At 42.1% G+C, this 27,333-nt stretch overlaps 1 protein-coding gene across 2 annotated transcripts in view; it reads right to left on the bottom strand.

Annotated features, from left to right (window-relative positions):
* The window catches only part of RABEP1 (rabaptin, RAB GTPase binding effector protein 1), a 99,069-nt gene that overhangs the window by 10,897 nt on the left and 60,839 nt on the right, over nt 1–27,333 (bottom strand). For both annotated transcript variants that reach the window (XM_068268491.1, XM_068268492.1), the window contains exons 7-14: nt 15,250–15,428; nt 12,800–12,922; nt 10,297–10,755; nt 9,091–9,195; nt 7,869–7,985; nt 3,343–3,441; nt 2,341–2,481; nt 255–444 (exon numbers count right to left, since the gene is read on the bottom strand). In XM_068268491.1, the coding sequence (XP_068124592.1) occupies nt 255–444; nt 2,341–2,481; nt 3,343–3,441; nt 7,869–7,985; nt 9,091–9,195; nt 10,297–10,755; nt 12,800–12,922; nt 15,250–15,428 (1,413 nt within the window). The remainder of the gene's footprint in view (nt 1–254; nt 445–2,340; nt 2,482–3,342; nt 3,442–7,868; nt 7,986–9,090; nt 9,196–10,296; nt 10,756–12,799; nt 12,923–15,249; nt 15,429–27,333) is intronic.

Below are 27,333 nucleotides of genomic sequence, written 5' to 3'. Positions count from 1 at the left end.
AAATAAGACAATGGGAAAGTATGGCACCTAATGTGTGCAGCTACTTTTGAGCTCCAGACCACAGGTACTACTTCTCTGTGTATTCGAACCTTACTCATGGCGCTATGAGTAAACTGGTAAAAATTGGATTAGACAAAAACACAGAAAAATGTTTTACAATTGTGTATGTAAAATAAACTGTTAGTCTACTCTCTGAGAAACATCTTTCTTAATAGGTAGTTGATCCATAAAAGTGGAAACTATTACATTCGTACCTATTTCCTCTTTACAATTCTCTATTTCAATCTGTAGAGTTTCTTCTATATTTTCTTTTTGACACTGTTCAGCTTGAATCTGCTCCTTTAAGAATAATATTTCTGCTTTCAGTTTTTCTTCGAGGTGGTCTGACGCAGTTCTGACACTAATAATATCTCCCCGATATTTCAAGACTAGTTCATTTAGCTCCTGCAGGTTAAAGTGATAAGAGTAAAGAAAATAATATGTTATTCAGATGGATCTTTGTCCTAGAGATATAAGGCTAAAATCCAGTGATTCTACAATTCCCATACATCATATTGAAGCTACCACAACACTTGTTCTGATAAAAACCTGTATGAATCGGTGGCATTTTTTAACAGATGGTCATGTGACGCAACAGTCGCATGACCATTGGCTCAGCATGACTGAGAAGAGAGAGACTATGAAGTCTCCAAAAAAATGGTTTTTACTTTAAAAACCTCTAATATTATTGCCCCTCCTAAAACGCTACATCCCCGAGGCTGAAAACTCCATAAATCACCCCAAACTCCCTGGGGCACATCGTGGGGCTCTTTCCACATAGAGACAGAGCTTTGAGCTGCAGCTCTGCCTCTACATGCGTTTATCAGTGCGGATCACCGCCTCTCCTCCCCCCTCTCAGTCTTCTTTCACTAAGAGGGGCGGGGGAGAGGCGGTGATCAGCGCTGATTGACGCGCATCGAGGCAGAGCTACAGCTCAAAAGCTCTGCCTCCCCGAGCAGCAAAATCCACGAACAAGAAAGTTGTAGATTTTGCCTGGGGAGGAAGGGGTGATTAATTGAATTTTCAGCCGTGGGAATGCAGCGTTTTAGGAGGGGCAATTATGTTGAAGAGGTTTTTAAAGTAAAGACTTCATTTTGGAGACTTCAGAGTCTCTTTAAGGTAGTGCATGTGCCCGGGAATAGACTGCGAGGAAGCATAGACACGTGAGTATTATAACTCAGCATGCTTCTTTGCAAGCACTACTGTGCACAGGGTAGAGGGATTAAATGGCAGCTGCAACAAGGGCAGCACTACTGGTGTACTATGGGTGGTATTATGATAACAGGGCACTATGGAGCACTGTGAAGAAGGCATATAACAGAGGCTTTGTGAAGGAGAACAGTAATGGGGATGCTGTGAACGAGCACTTTGATAATGGGGGCACGGAGGGCAAGCACTATAATGCCAGGGTCTGCCTGTGGCGTAGCACAATAATGAAGGGAGTACTAAGGAGTGGTACTAGGAGAGGAGTGCAAGGGAGATACACAAGTGGGAGCTCTGTGGGAAAGCACTATAGTGGAGATATTGGACTTAGCGGTGCTCACGTTTGCTGCGCCCAGAACTTACAGGCACCATTTTAGGAAAGGGCAGAGCAGAAGAGGGCAGAGACCCATGAAACAGGCTGTCCTTTTAGTGCTAAATTAAAATACCTTCCAGTTACTCGGGGTTGTCCTTACTACTTCAGGAGAGGTACGCCTATATGCCTCTCCTATATAATTGTATTACATCTATACCAGAACGCTAGACTACACTGGGCTCCTCTGAACTAGCTTATTGGATATAATAAAAGGGAGCTAAGGGTAGTTACCAAACTAAGTGAAGCACCATAGTGATGGAACAGTGGGTGTAATGGCGAAGCAAGGGATACACTGGAGAAGTCTGAAAACGACTGAGGCTAATGGGCATGGTGAAACAAATGTTGGCTTGCATCAATGATCGGGGATATACCGGACAGCCACTAAGCTCAGGGGAGCTTTGGAAAAAAAATAACCAAGGCACTACAGGTGCTGAGGCCTGGAAAATATTGCAAATGACTGACATAGATATTCTCAGTCACCACCAACTGTACAACCTTGTAAATCTATAGCAGGAGTGTAGTTCAAAAGGAGCACACACTTTTTATTCTTGTTGCATGATTGGAATTATAAGTGGGATATGCATACACGTTCCAATCACATCCACACTGAGGGTCCTACAGACAAAACCTCCTGACACCTCTTGAAAATGTGTCTAATAAACCCTGCAGTAACAGCTGCAATATAGCATGGAAGTAGCAAAAACAAACAAAACAAAAGCAGTTACCTCAACAGTTTCAGGTAGGATGAAGTTCTCGGCTTGCTGCAGTGATACATGCAAGCTATGCTTTCCTTGAAGACTCTCATTGTCCTTTTGCAGTCTAGTCAACTCCTCAGAGACCTGCTCCCGTGATTGTGTAAGCACACCCTGGAATTCAAAGGAAGGCTATGAATACTTACTCAAAGCAAACATCTACAATTTCCTGACAGCTTTCAACTTGGCCACACATCATACAACCAAATACAATGTTTTTTGAGCTGACCATACTTATAATATTGGCATGGGAGGGACAGTGCTACGAGATAATATTGGTTCCTGCTGCACAAAAAAACCCACTCAGTATGCAATATATCGGTAGTCTGTTGATCGCATATGGTGTTCTTTGACTTATCCTACCCATATATTAAGCTTTGCCTACTTATTGCAGTCTAACTTTCTGCAAGGCTTGGTCACAGCTCTATGAGGCGAGCCACACTTCAGACTCTGAACAATACTGTAATCAACTATAGCAATCATGAAGCATAAGTCATATGTTGTGTAGTGTATGTATCGTAATTTACTGCCAATTTAGAGGGAAGCCAATTAACTTGTCTGTATGTTTTTGGGGTGTGGGAGGAAACAAGTGCCTGAAGGAAACCCACACAGACACAGGGAGAACATACAAACTCCATGCAGATAGGGTTTTGAACCGGGAACCCACTGAAGAGAGTTCTAACCACTACGCCACCATACTGTTCAATTAATGAAAAACCATGAAGATCCATCTGCTCTTACTCTTGCCAACTATGCATGGCATGGTACAGAGATTTGCTATAGGGTCATCTTGCTCAGAAAAATGATAGCAGCATGTCAGAATTGTTGGTGGAGAAAAGGGAGACCTCTATGAATAAAACCATAATAAATATATCTGCATGCTCTCGGGGGGTTAGAGCACAGACCATGCTTGCCGTAGGATTACAGTTTCCATCTATCTGCCTAGTTATGATTTTTCCATTCTACGAAAATTACCATTTGCTCCTGTATACTTCTTTTTGCTAAAGAGAAAGTCTGCTGAATGTCAGTGAGCAAAGCCTCGGAATCCTGAGCTCGCTGTGTTAGGGCAGTTATCTAGCAACGAGAGAAAACAGGCATGTAATAGAATATAATCACACAGTCACCAATTACACAACAACCTCTTAACACACTGCTTTATGTTTATTTAATTTAAATGATGCACAACATAAAAGCTATACTTCAGTGGTTGCTTAAAATGTTAAGCAGACAAGATGGTCAATGAGATGCAAATGATTCAGGCTTGCATGCAGCTCAGAATTGGCCCAGTCAAATGCATTTCCTGGCAATTTGGACTGACCCACCTCCAAAAGGCATACAATCTGCATGCAAGATGGAATTATTTGCATCACATTAACCATGAATTTATCATCTGTACCCAGTGGACAGCACTCCAAGCAACCTTGAGACTGGGAGCACATCAGGCAGTAAACAAACAGGCGGTTTCTTCATTTTCCCTTAACTGAATAAAATTTTGACCTTATGTATGACACCTTTTTATGATCATATGTGGATTGCCGAGCATATTGTATCCTTTCAATGTCAGCAATAGACAGTACTGGTTAGCTGTCAACCTTTCTTATCTCTGTATGCCATTCTGTGATGCAGTGAGTTTTCTTCTGTACTATGCGACCTAAGCACGTTTACAAATGGGCTCTAGGTCAGTCCTCGCTGCAGCATCACAGCGCACATGCATAAGCCCGCTGCGCTCACACACACCCGCCACACCCACCCGGCCCTGTCCCAACGGCTGTCAGTGCAGGACATGTGCAGTAGCGCAAAAACACTGACACACGGACAGGACGCAGGGACACTTGCAAATTATTATATATGAGGTTTTCTTATGAAAGATAAAGAATCTTGAAAAAAATGCGGTTTCTGCATTTCTATATTTTTTGGTGCATTTCGTATGCCCTTTTCATGCGTTTGCGTTTTTCCAATAGTTTTCCTTATTCAATGGAGTAAAATACAGTATCATATTTAATAAAAATGCTTGTAAAAACGCAGTCCTCTGTGTCTACAATGAAATAATTATGTGCATTTTACAAGCTTTTTGAAATATGCAGCAAGTTTTGAAAAACGCACATTTATGATTGTTTTCATACGGTTCATAGACTTTCAATATGGGCAAAAACTCTAGCGTTTTCCACAACACTGGTGATTCTGCCTAGCGTGCTCCTAGCCTGAAAGCCCCCAGAAGCTTGGATTACAGCTGCAGCTCCAGGCTTCAGTTATTCGTAATGAGTCACACTGACACAGCCCTGTCTTCCTTACAAGTAGATACAACAGGACTTCACTTTAGCCTCAGAGAAAGACACACAACTATAGTGCTTAGCTAATCAAAAAAAAAAATGCCAGATAAACCCAATGACAGCAATGCACCCTGTATTACAGACATGGAAAACAGATGTAAATACAAACTTAAAATCAAAGCAAAGAGATAAATTGCACACACAAGATTTTGCACGCTGAAAACTGTTAAGGTCAAGGTCCTCTAAAAGCTAAATCTATGGTAAAGTCAGGGATGAATATAGGATTCATTTAACGTTTCAGCTTTGTGTAAACAGATTTATGATCCACACAGCTTCCAGCACTGTGGCCGTTTGGACACTTTGTCCACTCCTTCCTTCACTTCAGTGACAGGTTTTGAATTTCTGAACTGCATTCTACTTCTGCGCAGTTAATGGCCTCTTCTATTCTTTACATTAGTTTCTCTAACCTGCATTAGCTATAATGTACGGTATTGTCCTCCAGGCTAGGACTACATTCCAGAAAGGTGTTAATTCCTGTCCTCCAATCTGCAAGTTCATGTGTGAGGTGTAAGTTCCAGGACTCTTGCAAGAAACCTGAGTCTCAGGGCTTATTCCAGATGGGTCTGTGCAGCATACGTATATCTCGGTCGCCGGTGAGTTGGGTGCAGGGCAAGCCGAATGACAGCTCTTCCTGCTGCCGCAAAACTCCCCAGCGGCATTAAATACTATTCCCCATACGAGTTGTCGCAACTTAGAGGGAGATTTAATTCAGGATCCAGCAACTGCCAGAGCCCCGAATAATCCTTACACACCCGCGCAACATATCCTTACTGCTGTGGGTCGCCTAGTTTCGAAACAACTTACTTCGTCTGTGCACCCGTAACGTAGTGAGTTTGGTTGCTCAATAATACCACAAACGCAAGTTTTAAGCCTGTGTAGAATGCGGTCTTCTATTGATTACTTATATCAGACTTGCAGAGCAACTCCTAGCAATGATTAAAGATTGGTGTGTTCTTGATCGCCTTGTGCATGCACATTACGTAACTACTAGGAGTGTGAATCCGCAATATTAACTACTTAAGGACCGTGCAAATTAAAATCTACGCCCTGTTTTGATGGCTACCTGGCTGCCAGGGTGTGGATTTCAATACACCAATGCCGCTGTCTCCCCGCTGCAGCTCACTTGCTTTGCCATCTCTATAATGGCAGAGCCCTGTGAGTGGTTCAGGAGAAGATTTTATTGGCTCCTGACCCTGTCTATCAATGTAAGCAGCTCCCATTGGCTTACATTGATAGGCAGGGTCAGGAGCCAATGAAAGCGGCTCCTGACTGGCTCACAGGAACTCTGCCGTCAGAGACCCAGGTTCCCAGCATGCAGCATGGACGGCGATTGCGGCGGGTATGTGCGGCTATACTTTGGTATTCGTTGTTTCTTGTACCAGCGGTCTCTGGTCCTTAAGGGGGCAGAGACCGCTTGTACTTAAGTGGTTAACTTAAAATCTAGTAAATGCCAAGACCTTCTTAATAGATTATTAAATGAATAGTAATTGGTAAAATACTAAGTATATTAATTGGCAATATACTTAGATTTCCACCCAACGTTCCAAAACTATTCATTCCGTTCTGAAAATAATTCAGAAGGATGTGATTCCTACCACACACTGCACATCGATTTCTAATAGATTCCCACAGGGAATATATTGAAAATCGATTGAACCGCAGCGCTGCACTGTTCGATGCAGTGCAAGACTATGGACCATTGATCTACCAATGCTCTCACCCCGTCCCTGATTGACCTACATTTTCTGTCATGTCCGATCTATACTTTTGATTGATTTTTGTTCAAAAATCAAATATAACAAATCAATTAACCCTTCACACTCTCGCATGCAAATGTTCAAACAAATGCATTCACAGATTCACTCATCCAGGCACCACTGCTATCCCTGCAGCTAAGTTAAAAGCTGGGGTTTTAGTTCACAGAAGAATGCATTCTTATGCTTAGTCACCTATACTGCGCAGAAGTACCCAAGTAAACATAGGTGTCCTAACTGAGTGAATCTGTGAATGCATTTGTTTGAACATTTGCATGTGAGAGTGCGAAGGGTTAAATGATTTTTGCTGCTTTCTGGCCACACCTCCTTTAGCACCTCCCTTTCCTTAATAACTTATATAATGTCCTAACTAGAAGCGATGTGCCTGGATATATGTGTTTTTTTCTTGTTACGGACCCCTGTGGCAAGGGTTTTAATTCAGTGCACTCCCTCCTTCCCCTGTATGTGTTTTTTTTTTGTCAGCATGCACACAGCTTATGCTGGTGTATGTGCATGGTGCGCATGGATACATTACGTTAGCTCCCTTGTGCGATTGGTAAGATGCGCTATCTGTCCCAGGAGAGGACGTCAGGATGTGTGCTCCCAATCCCTAGATAGGTTTGATGCAATGAATGTTTGCATGTCTGCACTATGCATATTACAGGGCCAGAGTTAGGACACCTATGTTTACCTGTTTACTTCTGCGCATTGTAGGTGACTAAGCATAAGAATGCATTCTTCTGTGAACTAAGACCCCGGCTTTTAACTTGGCTGTAGGGATAACAGTGGTGCCTGGATGAGCGAATCTGTGAATGCATTTGTTTGAACATTAATTGATTTTTGCTGTTTTCTGGCCACACCCCCTTCAGCACCTCCCTTTCCTTAATAACTTGCATAATGTCCTAACTAGAGGCGATGTGCCTGGATATATGTGGGGGGTTTTTTTGTTCAAAAATCGGTCTGAAATTCGGATGAATCAATTCTTAGCAAATTAATCGAATCTGCAGGGAATGGGAAAATCCATGAGTGTATGGTCACCTTTAGGTTAGGAACCCACTACAAGAGCTTTGTGGGAAATCACAAAGCGCCTGTGATTTAACCGCGATTCCCAGAGAGATTTTGATTTGGTTCTTCAGCCACTAATGCACAATCGCAGCATTGCGAATGGAACCACCTCACTGGCGTATCGCTCTGCTGATTGCCAGCAGACAGCAAGCACTGCAAAATCACTCCCAGCAGGTCTCAGGCCTTACTGACTATCTAGTGGAGCACAGCGGTAATCTATAACCGGAATACTTTAATAGTTTACCTGATTTTTAAAAAACAAAAATTAACACAGTATGGCTGAGTTTAGGATAGGTGGATTGTACAGTAGCGATTAGCAAATTGATAAGATTGGATATACATTGACTAGTACCTGTTTAATCGTGTCCTCTGCATGTTGTTTTAAATAATTCTCCAGATCTTGCTTATCTTTCAAGCTTTTTTCCAACTGGTCATTTGCTTGCCTTAGCATTACCTGTAGCTTTTTAACCTGAGAGAAAGACCATTACAGTGAATAGGAATTTCAAAAACCTGTCAGTAAACCACAAAGTCAGATATTTTAATTTATTTTACCTTGGCTTTATAATTTTATCAATTTATGAATTATATTGATGAGTTATCAGCAAGAGATGCTCCATGAGAGGCTATTAAATCTGGCTTGCATGCAAAATGGAATTAGGCCAATCAAAATCAAGAGGGAGAGAATTTGATCAGAAGCGTATCTAGAGAAAACAGCGCTTATGGCAAACACTGAAACCACCCACAGGGAAGCGGATGCACCTCCAAATACTTAGCCTTGGTTTACTTGTCTAAGCTGAGGTGAAGCATGACCTGTAAGAATGGAGTATTGTAATAGGTCAGCCTATACATATCTCCCAAACAACAGTTAGGCAGCTTGTCCCTCCAAAAGATGTAACCAGGCAGCAAAATGTCCCCAGATAAAAACTCTAATCCATATAGAGAACACCAGGTCCATAACACCATGCGCCCATGGTGCATGCCATACCTGTACCACTGTAGATACACCCTCTGCATTTGATTGTCCCAATTCCAAGCTACAAATGATCTGCACTGGATTTGCAAGAAAGCTGGAATTATCAGAATCTCATTGACCATCTCTAGTAGTTGTACTCTGTAGATGCTATCAGCACTTCAGTTGTGAGGTGATGAGTGGAAAAAGTCAATTAACAACTCTGCTTGAATAATGGGCTTTGAAATTATTCTAACATAGAGACTAATTTACTATATCAGTATAGGCACAGGGTAACAGCCTATACTGTACGCGCTGGTATTGACATGCCTGCATCTTAAAGGGGTCAAATCAATAATGCAGACAACCTGCATTATTTATCAGGGCCTTATTTTGATACCTTTTAAGCCAGGATAATACAGTAGAATCACTTTATAGTAAACTCCAAGGGACCAGGGAAAGTAGTTTACTATTTCAGAAGTTTTCTATATCAGAATTGGTCATATATTGTATATTTATACAGATGCATTTGCTGAGACCTGAGGACTGAGTTTACTATATCCAGAGGTTTACTATAGAGTTTACTATAACTTCTGTAGTTACCATAGACAAGCCAAGAACTCACTTGATCTCTGGTTTCAGCCTCCTGTGTCTGGATCCCCTGCAATTGTTTCTCATAGTTTGAACACATATCGCAGCGTCTTCCCAGCTTATTACCAGCTGTGTGCACCTGCAGAACAACATGGTGGCAAATAAAAATGTCAACACTTTTCTAGAACCTGAGCAACATAAATTGTGCACAGTGGAAACAAAATATTATATATATATATATATATATATATATATATATATATATATATATATATATATATATATATATATATATATATATATATTTATATATATATATATATATATATATAGTATTAAAATAGAGATAGAAAATATGTCAAGGTAAAACAGCTAACCAATACATTTTCCACATATGCACAATTGTACAGCTGTGAAGAACATTTTTTCAATCAATTTTTGCCCACATCTTGCAGAGTGCCCAATGCCAAGAATGACGTGAGCTGGTTTTGCTCAGGTGATGGAGCCCCACACACACACACACATGGGCTAACCTGTACAGGGCAACACCAGACTTGGATAAGGGGTTAAAATGCGTGGGAAGAGAAATGCCCCTTTATATAACTTCCTATTAATTTTTTTTTTTTTTTAAAATAAGTTAGAGACTGAAAGACAAACTTTTCACCTAGGCAATGCAAGTGAAAAACATTTCCCTCATCAGTGTTCTCCCCAGGCTCTTTTAGCTGGGTGCTCCACCTGGCTTATTTTGGCGACCACCCGGCAATCATCGGCTCACCTGCTCATCCGCCTCCTATGCTGTAAGAAGAGTTGCATAGAGAAGCACTGATCCAGCTTTCCTTTTGTCCCGCCCCACCCAGGCTACTTTTTCATCACACTCTGTTGGAAAAAAAATTCTGGGGAGAACATTGCTCATCTGCACTCACTTTTATTTATTTATTTTTTTAACCAATTTTTATTAGGTTTTCAGTCCTCAAAAAACAAAACACTATCCCCAAAGCAGGGAAAAGACATTATACAGGCTTACAAAAAACTCATTGTAGCAATAAAGTATGAATCATTGGCAATGCCCATTTCCTTTCCCCTTCTCACCCCCCCCCCCCCCCACGCCAAAAAACTAACTGAATAAAAAAGTCCCAAGCCCTTCTCCATCCCCACATGTGAACTTGGCTGAGCTGCATGATCACATGCTCATCTCGAAGAAAGTATTGGACGGTGGTGGCTTGCACATTCAACAGCTTACCTCTTTCTGTAGTAAATTCCACTCTGTCTCGCTCACCAGACGGTAACCAGAGGGAGGAACATATGCATTCTCCATGACCTGTGTGACACTGGAAAGTAGTGAGGCAGTTTCCTCTTGCTCTGGAGTCATGGCTTTGATTGCTTTTTCCTGATCTTTGGTAAGCATAAATCCACTTGGCATGTGCAAAGACCCAAGGGAAGAAGTGTCAAAATTCTCGGAAACAGTATCTGCTCCTACAAGGGGCCCAAAGTCAGACTCGTCAAGGTTGCCAGCTGATTTCGCTTTGTTATTATAGCCTAAAGTTTTTGCCTGCAGTGGCCCAGATGTGCCTAGACTATCTGTGGACTGTGCTCTTCGAAGTCCATCTTTAAATAAGTCCTCTTGCTTATACTCGCCATCATGCAAAGCCATATCTGCATCTAAGGAATGGATGGAGCCATGAGAACTATTTATGATGCCCTGAAAAAAAGTAATATAAAAACTGACGATCTGTGACATGACCATTTGTCTGACAAAAAGTAAAAAAAATATATATACAGATCATAAGAGTTATACAAATAATTTTTAATTTACATCACATTGCTCAGAAGGTAAGCTTAGAAAAAAAAACAAAAAAAAACCTATTTTCTTATAAAAGTCCACATTTGTGATGCAATGGCCCATATGCAGTCAACTTTTTCTCCTCAGTTTTCTCCTAGTTGATATTGTCACACCTTGCCAATAAAATGCCACCAGCAATCAAGAAAGTGTTCTAAGTAATTTTGGCAGGATTTTACACCTGCTTTTTGGTACTTTTTCATTTGCAGAGTGCTGAGGCGTTATTTTAAACACAAGGTGAAAAAGTATCTCTCAAGAGAATACTTAGGGAAAAAAAGCGAAATGAATAAGAACCATTGAGTGCAAAGTATGTGTTATGCTGGAAATACACAAGTTTTGTTGGCATGTAGATGGCTCGATAATTTCCAACAGGTACAATGTGATTTTTGATCGTTTTTCTGATCAATTTGTATAGAAGTGATCAGAAAAACAATCAAAATCAGATCGGACCTGTGGGAAATTATCTATCGAGCTATCTGCCAAAAAAACTCATTGGCCCATATGCAATTCATTTTCTCCTGAGTTACCTCCTAGGAGATAAATGTCCTATTTTTTTTTAAAAAAACTTTTAAAGCACTTAACAATTGAAAAACGTTCCTAAACATTGGTGAGAAAGTACTATCAAAATTCAAAATTGAGTATTTTTTTTTGCTTGCTGGTGGTTAAAAGGGCATTTTATTAGCAAGTCTGAAAATACCACCCAGGAGAAAACGTGAATTGCACATGGGCCATTGTGTATTCCCAGCATTAAACATAAGACCTTGAGAAAGGAATATTATCAGCACTACAGTGATTGGTCTCATGTTCATCATATAAAAGGTACGTGGTACTTTGAATTCACTCACAGCATTTGTAATGAATGCAGTGGAAGAGTCTTTAATACCATTATTACATTCAACTAAAGAAAATTTGAAATGTATATAAAAATTCATATTCGATTGGTGCTCTACCTGCTGGAGACATTCACACAGAACAGCAGAGTGCCTTCAGCGCTATACTGAAGGCAGTTTCCACCAGTGCTGTCTCCGAGATGGACGCCAGCACTTGTGCACCACGATTACGCATCTAAATCCGTTTCCATGGGGATTCAGATGCGTTGTCCAGAATACTGATGCAGTGCTTCAGAATTTCTTCACACACACAAATTCGGAAGCAGCCTATTAATTTAAATAGGCTTACCTTGCAGACCCATATTCGTGTGTGTGAAACCTGGCACAATCAGCCCTAGTTGAAATGGGTCCTGACAGATAAAATATAGTGCCCTGTAATCTACCCATATATGGATATCTGACTATCCCTAATTTAAAGGGGGGGGGGGGGGGGTTGTTTCACCTGGCTACCTCTATACTGAGAGGGGGGGGGGGGGTCATCCATCTGACTACCTATACTGGAAGAGTCATCTGGCTACCTACAACTGGCGAAGACATCTAGATGGGTTGTTAGGGAGAGCAATGGTGTAATCTGGCAACCTACTGGGGCCCGACTACTTATACTAGGAAGAATCTTTAGCTGCCTATACTGGGGCTGTGAGGGAAGGGGGCAGGGGAGAGACAAGGAGGGGTGGGTCATTTAGCTGCCTATACTGGCCGGGTGGTGGTGTCATCTGGCTACCTATACTGGGCATAATATTGAGGTTAAATTGCTCTGCTTGTGATAAGTCATTTTTGTGGGGCACTCGGTCTCTAAAAGGTTTAACATAACCCTGCTAGTGTAAGCTATTCTGGGTAAACAAGGAATGGATATTAAGTACACCAAACAAATTACACTATATTATGAATAGCAAAATCATATACTGTATAGATTAGCCATTTTTTTCTCAAGAGCAAAGCAAATACAGCATTTATTTTATATAATATAATAGATAAAACTAAGTTATTAAAAATAATGGATATGAAAGATTGAGAACCTCTTGGCTGTAGAGATTTGGAAAAGATTCATCATGAGTAAGTGCAACATATTTATTGGATTCCTCCTCTTCCTCTTTCTGTTTCCCCTCTGCTCTGCTTCGGCTTATTTGCTCATCTTCGTCCTAGATAAAGCGATATAGAGAAAACTTCTGAATTACCCAACAGTTCTCAGACTGTACTGAGTACTGTGTTTCATGGAATCACACAGCATGACAAGCTTCAGAAATGCCAGCTTCTGGCTGTATGGTTAAGACGACATAACATACATTTTAAAATGGATAAAACACAGATTATAATTTATAAAATTTCCTGTTTGTTAAAGGGCAATAGAAGCGAGAGGGATATGGAGGCTGCCATATTCAGTTCCTTTTAAGCAATACCAGCTGCCTGGCTGTCCTGCTGATCCTCTGTCTCTAATACTTTTAGCCATAAAGCCTAAAAAAGCATGCAGCAAATAAGGGGTTTCTGACATTATTGTCAGATCTGACAAGATTAGCTGCGTGCTTGTTTCCTGTGTTATTCAGAAACAGGCAACTTGTATTGTTTTAAAAGGAAATAAATATGGCAGCCTACAGATTCCTTATGTTACAGTTGTCCTTTGCAGTATTTAAGGTAAACTGAATTACTTTAAACATTTCATTTAGCCTCCTTTCAGCTTGCTAAAAGTTTCAATCACTTGCAGCCTTCATATTTTTCTCCCTTCCTGTGTCCTTTAAGCAAAAAGTCTAAGATGTAAGGGCTCTTTTCCCCTATGAAACAATTACAATCATGCTGCGATGCCATCGCATTTCAAACTAATTTACACTAATGTGATTGAGCAACTACACTCAGTATAGGAGCTTAACGGCATCCAAAACGTGGCAGGACGACAATTGCCTTTCCGAACAAAATCACAACGCAATCAGATCCCATTAATGCAAATGGATGGTGCCGTTTCCATTAGTTTTACTGTACCCTGCATTTTGTAATAGGGTAGCGATCAGAATCAGATCGCAAAATGCAGGGTAGTGGAAAAGGGCCCTTAAACATGATGTCCATTTATAAAGCTCCAAAATGATTTTTTTTTCCACAGCTAGGCACGAACGTCCTTAGTTATAATGCATTGAAGTGAAGTTAGGGCCAGACTGTACATAGTCTGATAAACAGTCATAAAAAACGATTCAATGTTCTAGCATAGAACCTTTCACACATTTCAATTCTATTTAATTTGTCCCAAAAATAGAACTTAGTGCACAAGCGCAGAGCGCTGCCAGCCTCGGGCACAATCAAGGACACACATGTCCCAGGGCAGCGCCTGCGCAGTCAGCCACGACCACACCGACCAAGAATTAAGTCCAGGGGAATGGTACGCGTTAACGGAGGAAGCGGTGGGCATGGGGAGAGCCCACTACACATGCCTACTCCCCAGTTTTTAAATTGGTTTTGCACCAAGGTATCTTAAGGCCCAGACCTGAAGCATTTTTTCGGACCTGAAACAAGATGTACTGGATGCCGGATGCCAACGGACGCAATAGCAGTCAATAGGAATGGACAGTATGCAGTTACGCCATCAATTTTTTAAAGTAAGTATAAACATGCAGTTTCACTGGCAATAAGGAAGTTCTTTGCAGCACCATACATGGCTTCATTACTGGTTGTGCCATTTGCCACCTGGTTTTCTGTCCGGCCCTGCAGTTTAACATAAGCGTATCTCTACTGAGTCTTACAAATTTTTTTTTTTATTTTATGAAAACAGAACTATGTAGCATATCAGAAAGTCAAGGCTATGCCCCTGCTTCCAGATTTATAATGTAAAGAAATGGATTTGTGTGACCCAGTGGTGCGTCATTGCCTCCCTGATAGGAAGAATGTGTAGTATGCCTGAATTACTACACTTCTCAAAAAATAAAGGAAACACGAAAATAAGACAGCCTAGATCTAGTGCATAGAACACATAAAAGTCAAGAAGAATCAAGCAAGATATTCCCATCTGTTACACTAACACCCTTTCTGGATAACTTGCAGATCAGTGAGATGCAGTTTAGCAGAGCATGAAATAGAGTTTATCATGGTATAAAAGTTCAACAGGACAGAAGGAGGAACAGCACTAGCATGTGAACAGCACACTACATGTTACAGGACAAGCCCTTCAGAAGATGGCTCATCTCTGGCACACTGATGTTCTGGATATTGCATTAGTAACTCTGGAGTAGTGTAGCTGCATGAAAGATTGGCACCGGCAACATTGTCTTGAAGAGTATGTTGTAACAGAGAGACTGGGTAATTTCTCTGATCATGGTATACAAGTGCACATAACTGAAGTACATACAAATAATCACCACTAATAAACTTTTGGCAAAATCCATTTTTACTGATCCACTTTCTTTAAAGAAAGGACAGTTGGTTGTGCTTTATAAGGCATTTTGTACAATGCGTGTGTGAATAGGCCTTTAACTTTATGGATACATACCAAGTCCTTCTTTTTCCTTTCTTCTACTTGCCGGAGCTGCTCTGTAGTCAACACAGACTCCATACGTTTCATGTCTTGCATCATTAAACGCTGAGACTCCAGGAACTGATCATTTGCCTTTTGCCATGTGTGTTTCAGTTGATTGTGTTGTTGCCTCTCTTGTTCTAGGAGATGACAAACTAACCCACAGAAAGAGCAAAGTAAAGTAACTAAAAACGAACCAAAAGAATGGAGCAGTGAACAGACTACATATATACTGTATATTTGAGCACCTACACCATAAGTAGTGATGTCTGGTTTCCAGAAATGCTTTAGAACATACCTGGCATCTAATACTTTTGTATTTTAGTTTGCAAAACATTTTTGTAGACTTGACACCCCCCAAAAAGTAGATCTAGTTATGTCAGTACACAATAATACATCTAGTGTATAAACAATTGCAGTAGAATTGTTCTGATTGTGTTAAAGTGTACCTGAGACACTAAAAGATTTTATATTTATCCAGGGCTTCCTCCAGCCCCATGAGCGCAGATGAGTCCCTCCGTTTGCGTGGTATCAGTCCCAGTAACTGGCTCTGCCGCACTAGTCGGGCTCTTCTGTGCATGCACACCCCCTCCACACATGCGCAGAAGAGCCCGACTGGTGCAGCTGAGCCAGTTACTGGGACTGATACCAGGTGAACGGAGGGATACCAGAGGAACGGAGGGAGGAAGCCCCAGGTAAGTATAAAATCTTTTAATTTGCCCATCTCAGGTTTCCTTTAAGTAAATGTGTTGTATTACCAGCTTAACTCCTTAAGCTTTCCACAGCATTTCATTTATATAGGTAGAGTGCATGTAAATCTAAAAGGGATACACAGATCTTTGTTTTTCCCAGTTTACTGCAGACACTCCTATTTATTATGTATAAACCTTAGTCCAAACAATGCCAAAAACAAAAAAACGTTGAATTAACTTAATCAAGCTAATAACCTCTATGGGAGGAGCTCACAGTGCAGTGTGATCTATGAGCTGGAATATAAGGGAAGACGCCGAGAGCCCAGTATAGTGTAGTATGTACTGTAAATTGGGTATGGAAGGTAAGTATAGGTAGGTTATACTCACAAACAAGGGTTACCGTCCAGGTAACCACTATGAAGGCAGGTGAGGAGATTAGACCTGTCCCCACTCAGGATTAAGAAGTCACTCTCTGTAGATCGGGAAAAAAGAAGAATTCCCTCTACCAGGGGTGGAAACAACTGCAAAAGTAGTACAGAGGAGCCAACAGGGTAAAAACAATATTTCTTTAAAATGGTTAAAATGAAGTAGGTAGCGGTGGACTTACCCCTCCAAAACAGACACAAAAATTGCTGTTTTAAGCAAAAATCATTTTATTTACATACTCCGAATAAGGTGCAACGCGTTTCGCGGGTATATCCCACTTCCTCAGGCAATAAATAGGAGCATATCACCAATGCGGTCCGGTACATAGCTATGATTAAGGACCATCTGGTCTGAAACATGTCAGCTGGAGATGTGTGACTGTGTTTGCTGATTTTTGGATACGTCCATAATAAAGGACTTCTTTAGGACAACGTGCGGATCCCCTTTTTCTCTTACTACAGTTTCAAGGATTTGGCCATCCCGGCTCCAGCACTGTCCGGCCTGAGCGAGCGGTGTTTTCCGAGTGTTCTCTTACAGTATATCCCACTTCCTCAGGCAATAAATAGGAGCATATCACCAATGCGGTCCGGTACATAGCCTGGCGCCTCTATTTTTCCGCTTCCCGGTAGGTAAGTTGCTGAAAGGTTGGCCACATTCTTTTGAGCCCAATTCATTATTTGACTTGTCTCCCACAAGAGAGCTAGGCTCCAAGTCCCTCCTTGACATCTTATGTAGGTTACTGCCACTATATTTTCTATCCTCAATAAAACGCTTTCTTTGTGGATCAGGAAGTGAAAGGACTTCAATGCCATAAAAGCCGCCCTCAGCTTCAGAATATTGGATGGAACATAACTTTGTTGGGGAAACCACTTCCCTTGCATGAAGATGTTGTTGCAGTGAGCTCCCCAACCTGGCATGCTTGCGTCTGACGTAATTAGTATTGGAGTCGAAGGCTGGATCTGATGACAGTTCAAAAGATGTTTCTTGCAGGTCCACCATCTCAAAGAAAACTTCCCTTCCTTTGGGAGAAGTAATGTCTGATGTAGGTTCCTCCTGTTCCACTTACTTAGAAAGAAGTTCTGCAGTACCATCAGATGCCAATGGGCCCATTTCACCATCGGAATTGTAGAGGATAACGTACCTAAAAGGCTCACATACTGTCTCGCAGATGACTGACGAGTCTGAAGGACCTGCCACACTCTTTCCTGGATTGCACATATTTTCTGATGGGGTAAAAGAATCTTGTTCTTTGTCGTTTTGAATCTGGCTCCCAGAAATACCATGTCCTGTGATGGAATGAGTTGGCTTTTCTTTCGGTTCACTAACCAGCCCAAGTCTGTTAGTGTCGATAGTAATCTCTGTTGGTGACTTAGAAGAATGTCTTGATTGAGCAGAAGTATATCGTCTAAGTAGTGAAATATTCTCAATTCTTGTGTTCTGAGAAATGCTAGGACTGGTAGTAGTATTTTGGTGAAGCATCTTGGAGCTGTAGAAATTGTAGTGCTTGGAATTGATAATGCTTTCCCTGAATTGCGAATCGAATACATTTTTGATTCCTTTGATTGATAGGGGTGTGAAGATATGCATCTGCTAGATCTATGGATGTCATCCAATCGTTCACTTGAATCATGAGAGTTGATTGTAAAGACTCCATTTTGAAATGGCTTACTTTTATATGACAATTCAGGTACTTTAGATCTAGAACAGGTCTCCAATTGTCTGTTGATTTTGGCACTAAGAATAGCGGCAAATAAATGCCATTGAATCTTTCTTTCGCTGGGACCGGTATTATTGCTTTCGCCATCTCCAATGATTGAATATAATCCATTAAGAGCTGACGTTTCAGTTTGTTTTCTAGACTCTTTGTTAACATGAACCGACTTATAGGAGGTATCTTTCTGAATTTCCACATGTGACCTCTTCAGAGTTTTTAAGACCCAGGGATCATCTATGGTTTCCACCCAAGATCTCCAGTGGAGACGAAGTCTTGCCCCTACCGGAATTTCTTGAGTGGACACACCCTCAAAAGGACTTCTTATTTTGCTGTGAAGAAGTTGCTCTATTTTTATTATTTGAGAAATGATGATTGAGTACCTCTCCAGTTCTTATTAAATGGTTTTCCTGGTCTGTACGACCATTCAAACCTATACAAAAAGAAACTTTTTGAGCCTTGTTGCCTATAATCTTTTGGTTTCCTGTCTTGTGGTATTAAACCTGTCTTTCCCCCTGTGACCACGGAAATAGCCTTGTCCATAACTGGGCCGAAGAGATGAACTCCATCGTAAGGAATTTTACACCAGTTATGTCTTGACGCTTGTCTGCAGACCATGGCTTTAAAGCGGTATCATCACCATAAAAATCAAATTTCAACAGCAACTGGTCTGAGTGTATTAAGTGATAAAGATGCTAATCCTGCATTTAAAACTTTTTCTGCTGTTATGATTTGGAGTTATCACATACTTAAGGAGCACTGGCCCTTTAGTAGTCGGTGCCAAAGAACTGCATGCTGGGGGTTCTTTTTATCTATAATGTATTCATCCTCTTTCCTTTATTTCCCTGCCAGCAGATTATCTGAAACCTAATCCCCTACTCACTTGTGTTTACAAGCAAGGCTGAGGCGACTCAGCGATTGGAGGAGACAAGAAAAAAAGTAAAGGGCAGAAATGTAATCACGAGTCAGCCTTAATTGTGGGCAAAAGACATGGTCCCCACCACTAACAGAATTCTCGTCATTTACTATATAAAATTCACTGAAATCAAAAGGTGGACAGTATAATACATGTGTTATGTAAGTAGATCAAGTATTTATCTACTTATATATGTGTTTTTTTCCCTGGCATAGTATGGCTGATCCTACTGCTTTAGCCAGAGTGCTCGTTTTGCAGTCGCACTATGTAACATTGACCTTGTGGAAGATCTTATTGTGTCTATTGCAGCTTAACCAACAAAATTCCCTGTAAGTTTTAATTCACCTAGAGCTTTAACTATCACATGCTTATCCGTGTCTGAGTTTAACATGATTTCTACATTTTCCACCCATACTTTTATGGCCTTTGCTAAGGAAGTTAAGGCTATGGCCGGTTTACAGGCGGCCCCAGCAGCCAAAAAGGCCTTCCTAGTGTCCGTGTCACTTTTTATATCTAAAGGATCTTTGAATAATACCGCGTTATCCATTGGCAAGGTTACATGTTTTGCAAGTCTCAAATGCATCAACAACAGGAGCAGCTTCAATTAATTTTGATTCATCATTATCTAATGGATATATCTTAGAAAATCTATTTGATAATGAAGGTTTCTGATCTTGTTTAGACCATTCTTTTAGCATAATAACTCTTATTACTTTCATAAACGGAAAAGATTTTGGTTTAGACTGCATGTGTGGATAGTACTTATCCGGTTCCTGCTGTGATTCGTCTTCTTCCTGCCACTCGATTGCTGCTTTAATTGCCACTACAAATGCTGGCACCAATGCAAAATCAAATCCAACAGGTGGAAGCTCCCCGTGAGAAACTGATTCCTCTGTTTGGACTGGTGCTGTTGTAGGGGCAATTGATTGTGTAGCTGACATTTTCTGGAAAGTGTCCTGCACAGCTTGCTGTATGCAAGACAACACTTGTTCATAATCTGCTTCTTTGTCTCTAGCTAGTTCTGTAAAGCATGATTCACATACTTTCTTTTTTGGTAAAGACGGTTGAGCCCAGGACCAGCATAAATTTGGTTCTGGTTTCTTATGACGAGTCACTTCCTCTGAGTCAGAGGATTGGAACCTTGCCCTTCCATGTCTTCTAGGGGAATGATTTGCATAATAATATCTCATAGGAGATAAACGATCAGAGTCATATTTGTCATATGAGGAAGGACGTCTCGGAGAACGTCTATAATTATGATCATAGTCATATCTCCTGGGAGATCTCTCTCTGTATGAATTATAACGGCTTCTTCCTGAACGTTGTTCTGGTGAACGCCTCCTAGTAGGGCTTCCTCTGTGATCATAGTTCCTAGTAGAATTCCTCCCTTGATAATAGTCCATATAAGGAGAATTTCTTCTAGGAGAAATTGATCTGTTGAATTGAAGAAAGTCTTCATAATTATCTCGAGATTGGGAACAAGGTAAGTTTCTTTTAGGTAAGGACTGTATGCCTTTAGCGACCATAAGTCCTTCTTCCCCCTCATATGGACTGTGAAAACAAAAAACAAAATATGGTGTTTACACTGAAAAAAAAATCCGTAAAAAATAAATAGAGAGAAAGCACTCTTTTTAGGATACTTCCCGAGCAACTAGGTGCAATAAAGCCAATAATAAGGAAAACACCCCCTGTGCCCACACCGGTGACAAGGATACATTTAGTATCCTGTTACCTGGATACCCCAGCAGAAGTTCATGGCATTGAATCATCCATGTCACCTCAAAAAAACATTTTTCCTTGTCCGTAACTGCTAAGCAGTCTTCTGTCCTTTGACCAAAACATGGAAATAAACAATGGTGTTCATCATACCTGTATCCGATGAGGAATAGGAGACCAGGAAGGTACCTGTCTGCATCAGAAACCTTTAAATCATGAGGAAAAAGTAGAAAAAGCAGGGTACCGGCTGCAGGACGCTGCCACCCACGCTATCTCTCCGTATTGGCGCTGCCCACATCCTACTTCCTGTTTTAAAAAGGTCCTGCCGTTCAATCCGCGCAGATAACCCAAAATCTCGCTCCTCGCGAGATCCACAGCGAGTCCTCCTGCGCCATCTTAGGTGATGGCGAGCCCCCAGCAGTCCTTTAGCCTATAGGAGCGCCGGTAAATTCTCGCGTTAGAATCTCGCGAGATCTTGTTGCCAAATGCGGTGACTATGCATACAGGGCAGCAGTATCCCGGCTTGAACCCTTATTTAAAAGGCGCAATTGGCCGAAGCAGTGAGCGGAAGAGGCTGAAAAACCGCTACTTTAAAGAACCTCAAAAAAAATAAAAGGAGGTAAGAGCATTCCAACGAGTGAACAAAAAAAAAAAAAAAAAAAAAACAGACTCAGAGAACCTGTCCATCGAGGACAGAAGAATGGCGGAGGGAGGAGATTCTCCAGTCTTAGGCCTAGTGCACACCAGAGCGGTTCTGCTGCGGTTTGCGATCCGCTTACGAGTGCGGATCCGCTAGGGTAATGTATTTCAATGGGCTGGTGCACACCAGAGCGGGAGGCGTTTTGCAGAAACGCATACTCCCGGGCTGCTGCAGATTTTGGATTGCGGATGCGTTTCTGCCTCAATGTTAAGTATAGGAAAAACGGCACCTCAGAGCGGTTTGCCAGGCGTTTTTTGTTACAGTAGATGTTCAGTAACAGCTTTACTGTAACAATACATGAAATCTACTACACCAAAAACGCTTCACAAAACCGCAAAATGCTAGCTGAAACGCTACAGAAAAAGAAGAAAAAGCGTTTCAAAATCTGCTAGCATTTTGCGGATCTGCTAGCGGTTTTTGGTGTGCACCAGGCCTTAAAGAGAAATCTGTCCTATGGGGTCAGGGGGCGTGGCCTAACCCATAAGTATGCCGCCATGTTTATGCAAGAAAAACAAGTGACAAAGGCCTCAATTCACTAAGCTTATCTCCTGTCTTTTATAACTCTTCTGAGCTGTTTCTAGAGTTATCACCATGGTGATAAGGCATATAGTATTCACTAAACAATTTACCTCAGGCAAAATTAAAGTTAACTCTTCTGTCTAAGTTAAAGGAGTTATCAGCCAAATTAGATAAAATGAGCTTTACTCACCTGGGGCTCTCTCCAGCCCCTTGCAGCCGACTGTCCCACACCGACCGCTCTGCTCCCTGCCGCTGTCACGGTCTCCATTCTCATTCTGCAGGCCGACCGCGGGGTCGGCCTTACTGCGGCTGTGCTAAGCGCCACTGTCAATCACGGCCACGTGGGCCACGGCAAACTGCGCAGGTGCAGAACTACTGCGCCTGCGCAGTTCGCCGCGGCCCACGTGGCCGTGAAAGGCCGATCCCGCGGTCGGCCTGAAGAATGTGAACGGAGACTGGGACAGCGGCGGGGAGCAGAGCGGTCGGCGTGGGACAGGCGACTGCAAGGGGCTGGAGAGAGCCCCAGGTGAGTAAAGCTCATTTTACCTAATTTGGCTGATAACTCCTTTAAGGACAGATCTCTAAAGTCAACATTTCAATCCTTAAAATAACTACAGAATTCTAAAGTTAAAGACAGGCTTTTAATTCACAGAGAGAAATGTAAGAGTTATGTGTGAGATAAGTAATTCACACATACACAGAAATAAGATTCAGGCACACACACACACACACACAGAAATTCACACACACAGACACACAGCCTCTCTCTCCTGGCCGTCTCCACAGGCAGGCTGTAATTGTCCTGACACATGAGGCAGCAGGAGGGGTAGAGCTACATCCTGCCTGTGTTCCTCCCCTCACGCATGTGGAAACAATTACAGATGTGGTAACTTAAAGGAACTCTTTCATGAATGAGGAAAAAAATAAAAAGTGGTTTATGCATAAACTATTAAACATCCTTCCAAAATAGTGTAAAAAGTTTTTTGTTTTTTTTTAAATGGTTTCATCAAAGCAACATGTAATCCTCAGTGTTGACTGGAAGGCTAATCCATTTGTTAGGGGTGTTTGTTTTTTTACTTTCATTTTACAAACGTAACTCCTGCCTACCGAGTTTTCAGTTGTGTAATCCACTGCTGGCAGGAATCACCATTATAGCATAACGGCTTAGCTCCACTGAGCTCCTTATGTGTTTACATTGTTGCCTGGCAACAAGACTCCTCATTCCGTGCAGAGAGCCATCTGTTATCAGCTGCTGGGAGAATCAGCCCCATCTACACCATACGATTCTTTGTCCGATTCGATTCAATTCTATTTGATTCAATCCGACATGACCAATTAATGATTCGATTCAATCTGAATCGAATTGATCGAATTATGAATTAGACAGGTTGGATTGGATCGAATCGATGAATCATATCGAATTGAATCAAATTGGACAAAGAATCGAATGGTGTAGATGGTTCCGATTCGGTCTGATTCTCTCAGCAGCTGATAACAGATGGCTCTCTGCACAGAATGACTCTCTGCACAGACTGGGAGTCTTGTTGCCAGGCAACAATGTAAACACATATGGAGGAGCTCAGTGGAGCTCAGCCATTATGCTATAAAGGTGATTCCTGCCAGCAGTGGATTACACAACTGAAAACTAGGTAGGCAGGAGTTACGTTTGTGAAATGAAAGTAAAAAAAAAAAAAAAAAAAACACCCCTAACAAATGGATTAGCCTCCCAGTCCATCTGTCAGTGTTTACAAACACTGAGGATTACATATTGCTTTGATGAAACCATTCATTTAAAAAAAAAAAAAAAAAACTTTTTACACTATTTTACTGTGACTACACTATTTAAGAAGGTTGTTTAATAGTTTATGCATAAACCACTTTTTATTTTTTTCCTCATTTGCAAAAGAGGTCCTTTAAGGATAGAAATGATAAGATAACTCTCAGTGGGAAAACTTAACTCTGCACCTTAATAAGGCACGCTTCTTTAGTGAATTACCACTGAAAATACCTCTCCCTGTGTGGAGATACCGGTAAGTTTTCTCTTGCCCTAATATCTCCAGCCTGATCTTAGTGAATTGAGCCCAAGGTATTTCCTCCCATGCAACAACCTGCATTTTCCAAGGACTAGGGTCTATGGCCCAGACAACTTCAGGTAGGTTCATTCCATTTCTTTGTTCATCTTGATAGATCTCTCACTGTAGATGCAATCACTGTGTAGAATACTACAGTGCACACTACTTGTGTAGGGACCCCATGAGTCTGGACTTGATGCTGGCTCTGATGGCAGCCTTCATATTGGAAACATTTCTAGTATAATGCAACTCCTGGAAATAGCTGCAAAAACAACCTAACACCCTGGACTGACTTCAAAAGTATTAGTGAGGAAGAGATCTCAGACATCCTCCGCCGCCTCGGCCAGACAACCTGCGACCTGGACCCTGGACCAACTAAACATATGCTGAAATGTCCTGACCTGCTTGGCCCAGCATTTCACAAAATAGTAAATTGCTCTCTGCAAGCAGGGAGGTTTCCTACCTCTTTAAAAGAAGGAATCATCAAGCCCCTTCTTAAAAAACCTTCCACGGATCCAGATGCAATGAGCAGCTACAGACCTGTCTCCAACCTCCCCTTCTTAGGTAAAGTTATTGAAAAGGCTGTCTATCTGCAACTTGAAACCAGGCTGTCAGTAAACAACATCCTGGACCCTCTACAATCTGGCTTTAAGAAACACCACAGCTGTGAAACAGCCCTCATCCAAGTCTGCAACGACCTGCTCATGGCAAGGGACAGAGGGGAATGCTCCATCCTAATCCTGTTGGATCTCTCAGTGGCTTTTGATACAGTTGACCATGAAATCCTGCTTAACAGACTGCAGGAGTACTGTGGCATCAGTGGATCAGTCCTCCAGTGGTTCAGATCATTCCTGACTGACAGAACACAGAGAGTATCCCTAGGACCTATAATGTCCAAACCTGCACCTGTACAATTCGGAGTGCCACAAGGATCAATCCTATCCCCTCTGCTGTTTGCAATCTACATGTTGCCACTCGGTACACTTATCCAACGACATGGCCTGACGTACCACTGCTACGCCGATGACACACAGCTATACCTGTCCTTCAAACCTGGTGGAACAGACCCTACTCCAAAAATAAACTCTTGCTTAGCTGAGCTACAAGCATGGATGAATGATAACTGGTTGAAACTGAATGCTGACAAAACTGAGGTCCTCTTTGTCCAAAGCCAGTGCTCGCCATCAAAACAGCTCTATCCTAAAGCAACACCAATCAGGATTGGGAATTCGGACATAAACAGCTCTAACCTTGTGCGCAGCCTTGGCGTACTAATCGATGGGGATTTAAGTTTCAGAAACCAAATTTCATCTGTAGTTAAATCTTCCTACTTTCATCTGAAGAACATTGCAAAGATGAAACATCTGATTCCCCCAGAGGATCTTCCAACCCTAGTTCACGCCTTCATCACATCACGGCTGGATTACTGCAATGCCCTTTATGCTGGCCTCCCCAAAAAGGACCTGCGTCGCCTGCAATTAGTGCAGAATGCTGCTGCCAGATTGCTAACCACTTAAGGACCAGCAGTCTCTGGGCACTTAAGGACCAGAGACCGCTGGTCCAATCCCGACGAATCGCCGCACATACCTGTCGCAACCGCCGTCATCGCCGCTCGCCGGGACCCCCAGGACATAGACTCTGCCGTCTCTATGACGGCAGAGTCATGCGAGCCGGTCAGGAGCCGCTTTCATTGGCTCCTGACCCTGTTTTTCAATGTAAGCCAATGGGAACAGCTTACATTGAAAGACAGGGCCAGGAGCCAATGAAATCGGCTCCTGACCGGCTCACATGACTCTGCCGTCATAGAGACAGGCAGAGCCTGTGAGATGCGGCGAGATTCGTCGGGTTTGAGCGGCCGATCGGCGGGTAGCGGCGGAGACGCGCTGCGGACAGTGATTGAAATCTACGCCCTGCCAGCCAAAAGCCCACCAAAACAGGGTGTAGATTTCAATCACTGCGGTCCTTAAATGGTAACAAACCAGCCTGGCCACTGTCACATTACACCGATCCTTCGCTCACTGCACTGGCTACCAGTAGAATGGAGAATACTCTTCAAGATTGGACTGCTGACATTCAAATCCCTGCACAATCTGGGCCCTGGATACATGAAGGACTTGCTGAAGCTGCACCACACCTCTCACAACCTTAGATCAGCTAGTTCTATAAATGTGGTCACTCCCAGAGTGCACCTCAAAAAATCTGGAGATAGAGCCTTCTGTTATGCTGCCCCTACTCTTTGGAACTCCCTGCCACACCCAGTAAAGACCGCACCATCCCTGGAGCTATTCAAATCCAGACTGAAAAGCCACCTGTTTAGCCTGGCATTTCCGGACTTATAAAATTCTTCCTCTGTACCACAATGGTCTGAGCCATGCTTATGCGCTTTGAGTCCTATGGGAGAAAAGCGCTCTACAAATGTTATTTTTTGTTGCTGTTGTTGGTATATAGCTATAGATTTGCATCCACTGCATTGCACATAGTGATAAGGCTTGGAAGCAGCTGGTCAGCCACAGCAATCATTTCCATGAAGCACTCTGCACACTGTTCTTAAAGAGGAGCTGTTAGGTATAGGGTCTCAGAGGAAAAAAAACACATATATCAGTAGCTAAATATTGGCTGTACTTACATTACATATGCATTTCACTGTCCACGTTTCACAGAATTTTTATATAGTATTTGCAGAGAATGATGCTCCTGACAGCTCATGGCAGGTTCCATGTTTGTCTGTCTTGTATGAAGCCAATTGTGATGTAATATCCTCCCTTACCCTGTTTCCTGATGATTCGACTCACAAAAAAGATCAGGATCAAACATCCTAATGGTTCATGATCCGGACAACACTACTGTGCAGTGAATATTAAATTAGCCATGTGGCTAGGAACAATAGCGGACTCATGCAGTATACTCTAACGGAACATGTGCCCTGTGAACAGCACATAGATTTTTCAGTGCTGTGAGTTAGGCTGCGTTACTGGCTGCTGTAACATGAGCCTGTAACTCAGGGGTCCCCAAACATTTTGGGTTGAGGGCCGGGTCAACATACTTCAGACCGCTGGTGGGCCGGAGTAAACATAAAATGATGTAGAAGTCTTTGCGGACCAGACAGTGAAGCATACCCAGGTGACAATCTGCAAGCCAATTGGACAGCAGTGTCACCTGATGTGGAATTTGATTGGAAACCAGCAAAATTTCTGCTTTCTGGCTTCCATGTGGATGGGGGGTGCTGCACTGCTATTCCATATGTGGACCACCAATATTTAAAGATGTAGCTGACTGCATTTATAAGCAATACATTTTCTGTGTGGGGG

The sequence above is a fragment of the Hyperolius riggenbachi genome, chromosome 2, assembly GCF_040937935.1.
Source record: "Hyperolius riggenbachi isolate aHypRig1 chromosome 2, aHypRig1.pri, whole genome shotgun sequence".
Lineage (NCBI taxonomy): Eukaryota > Metazoa > Chordata > Amphibia > Anura > Hyperoliidae > Hyperolius > Hyperolius riggenbachi.
This window is presented reverse-complemented; position numbering and strand designations above follow the sequence as displayed.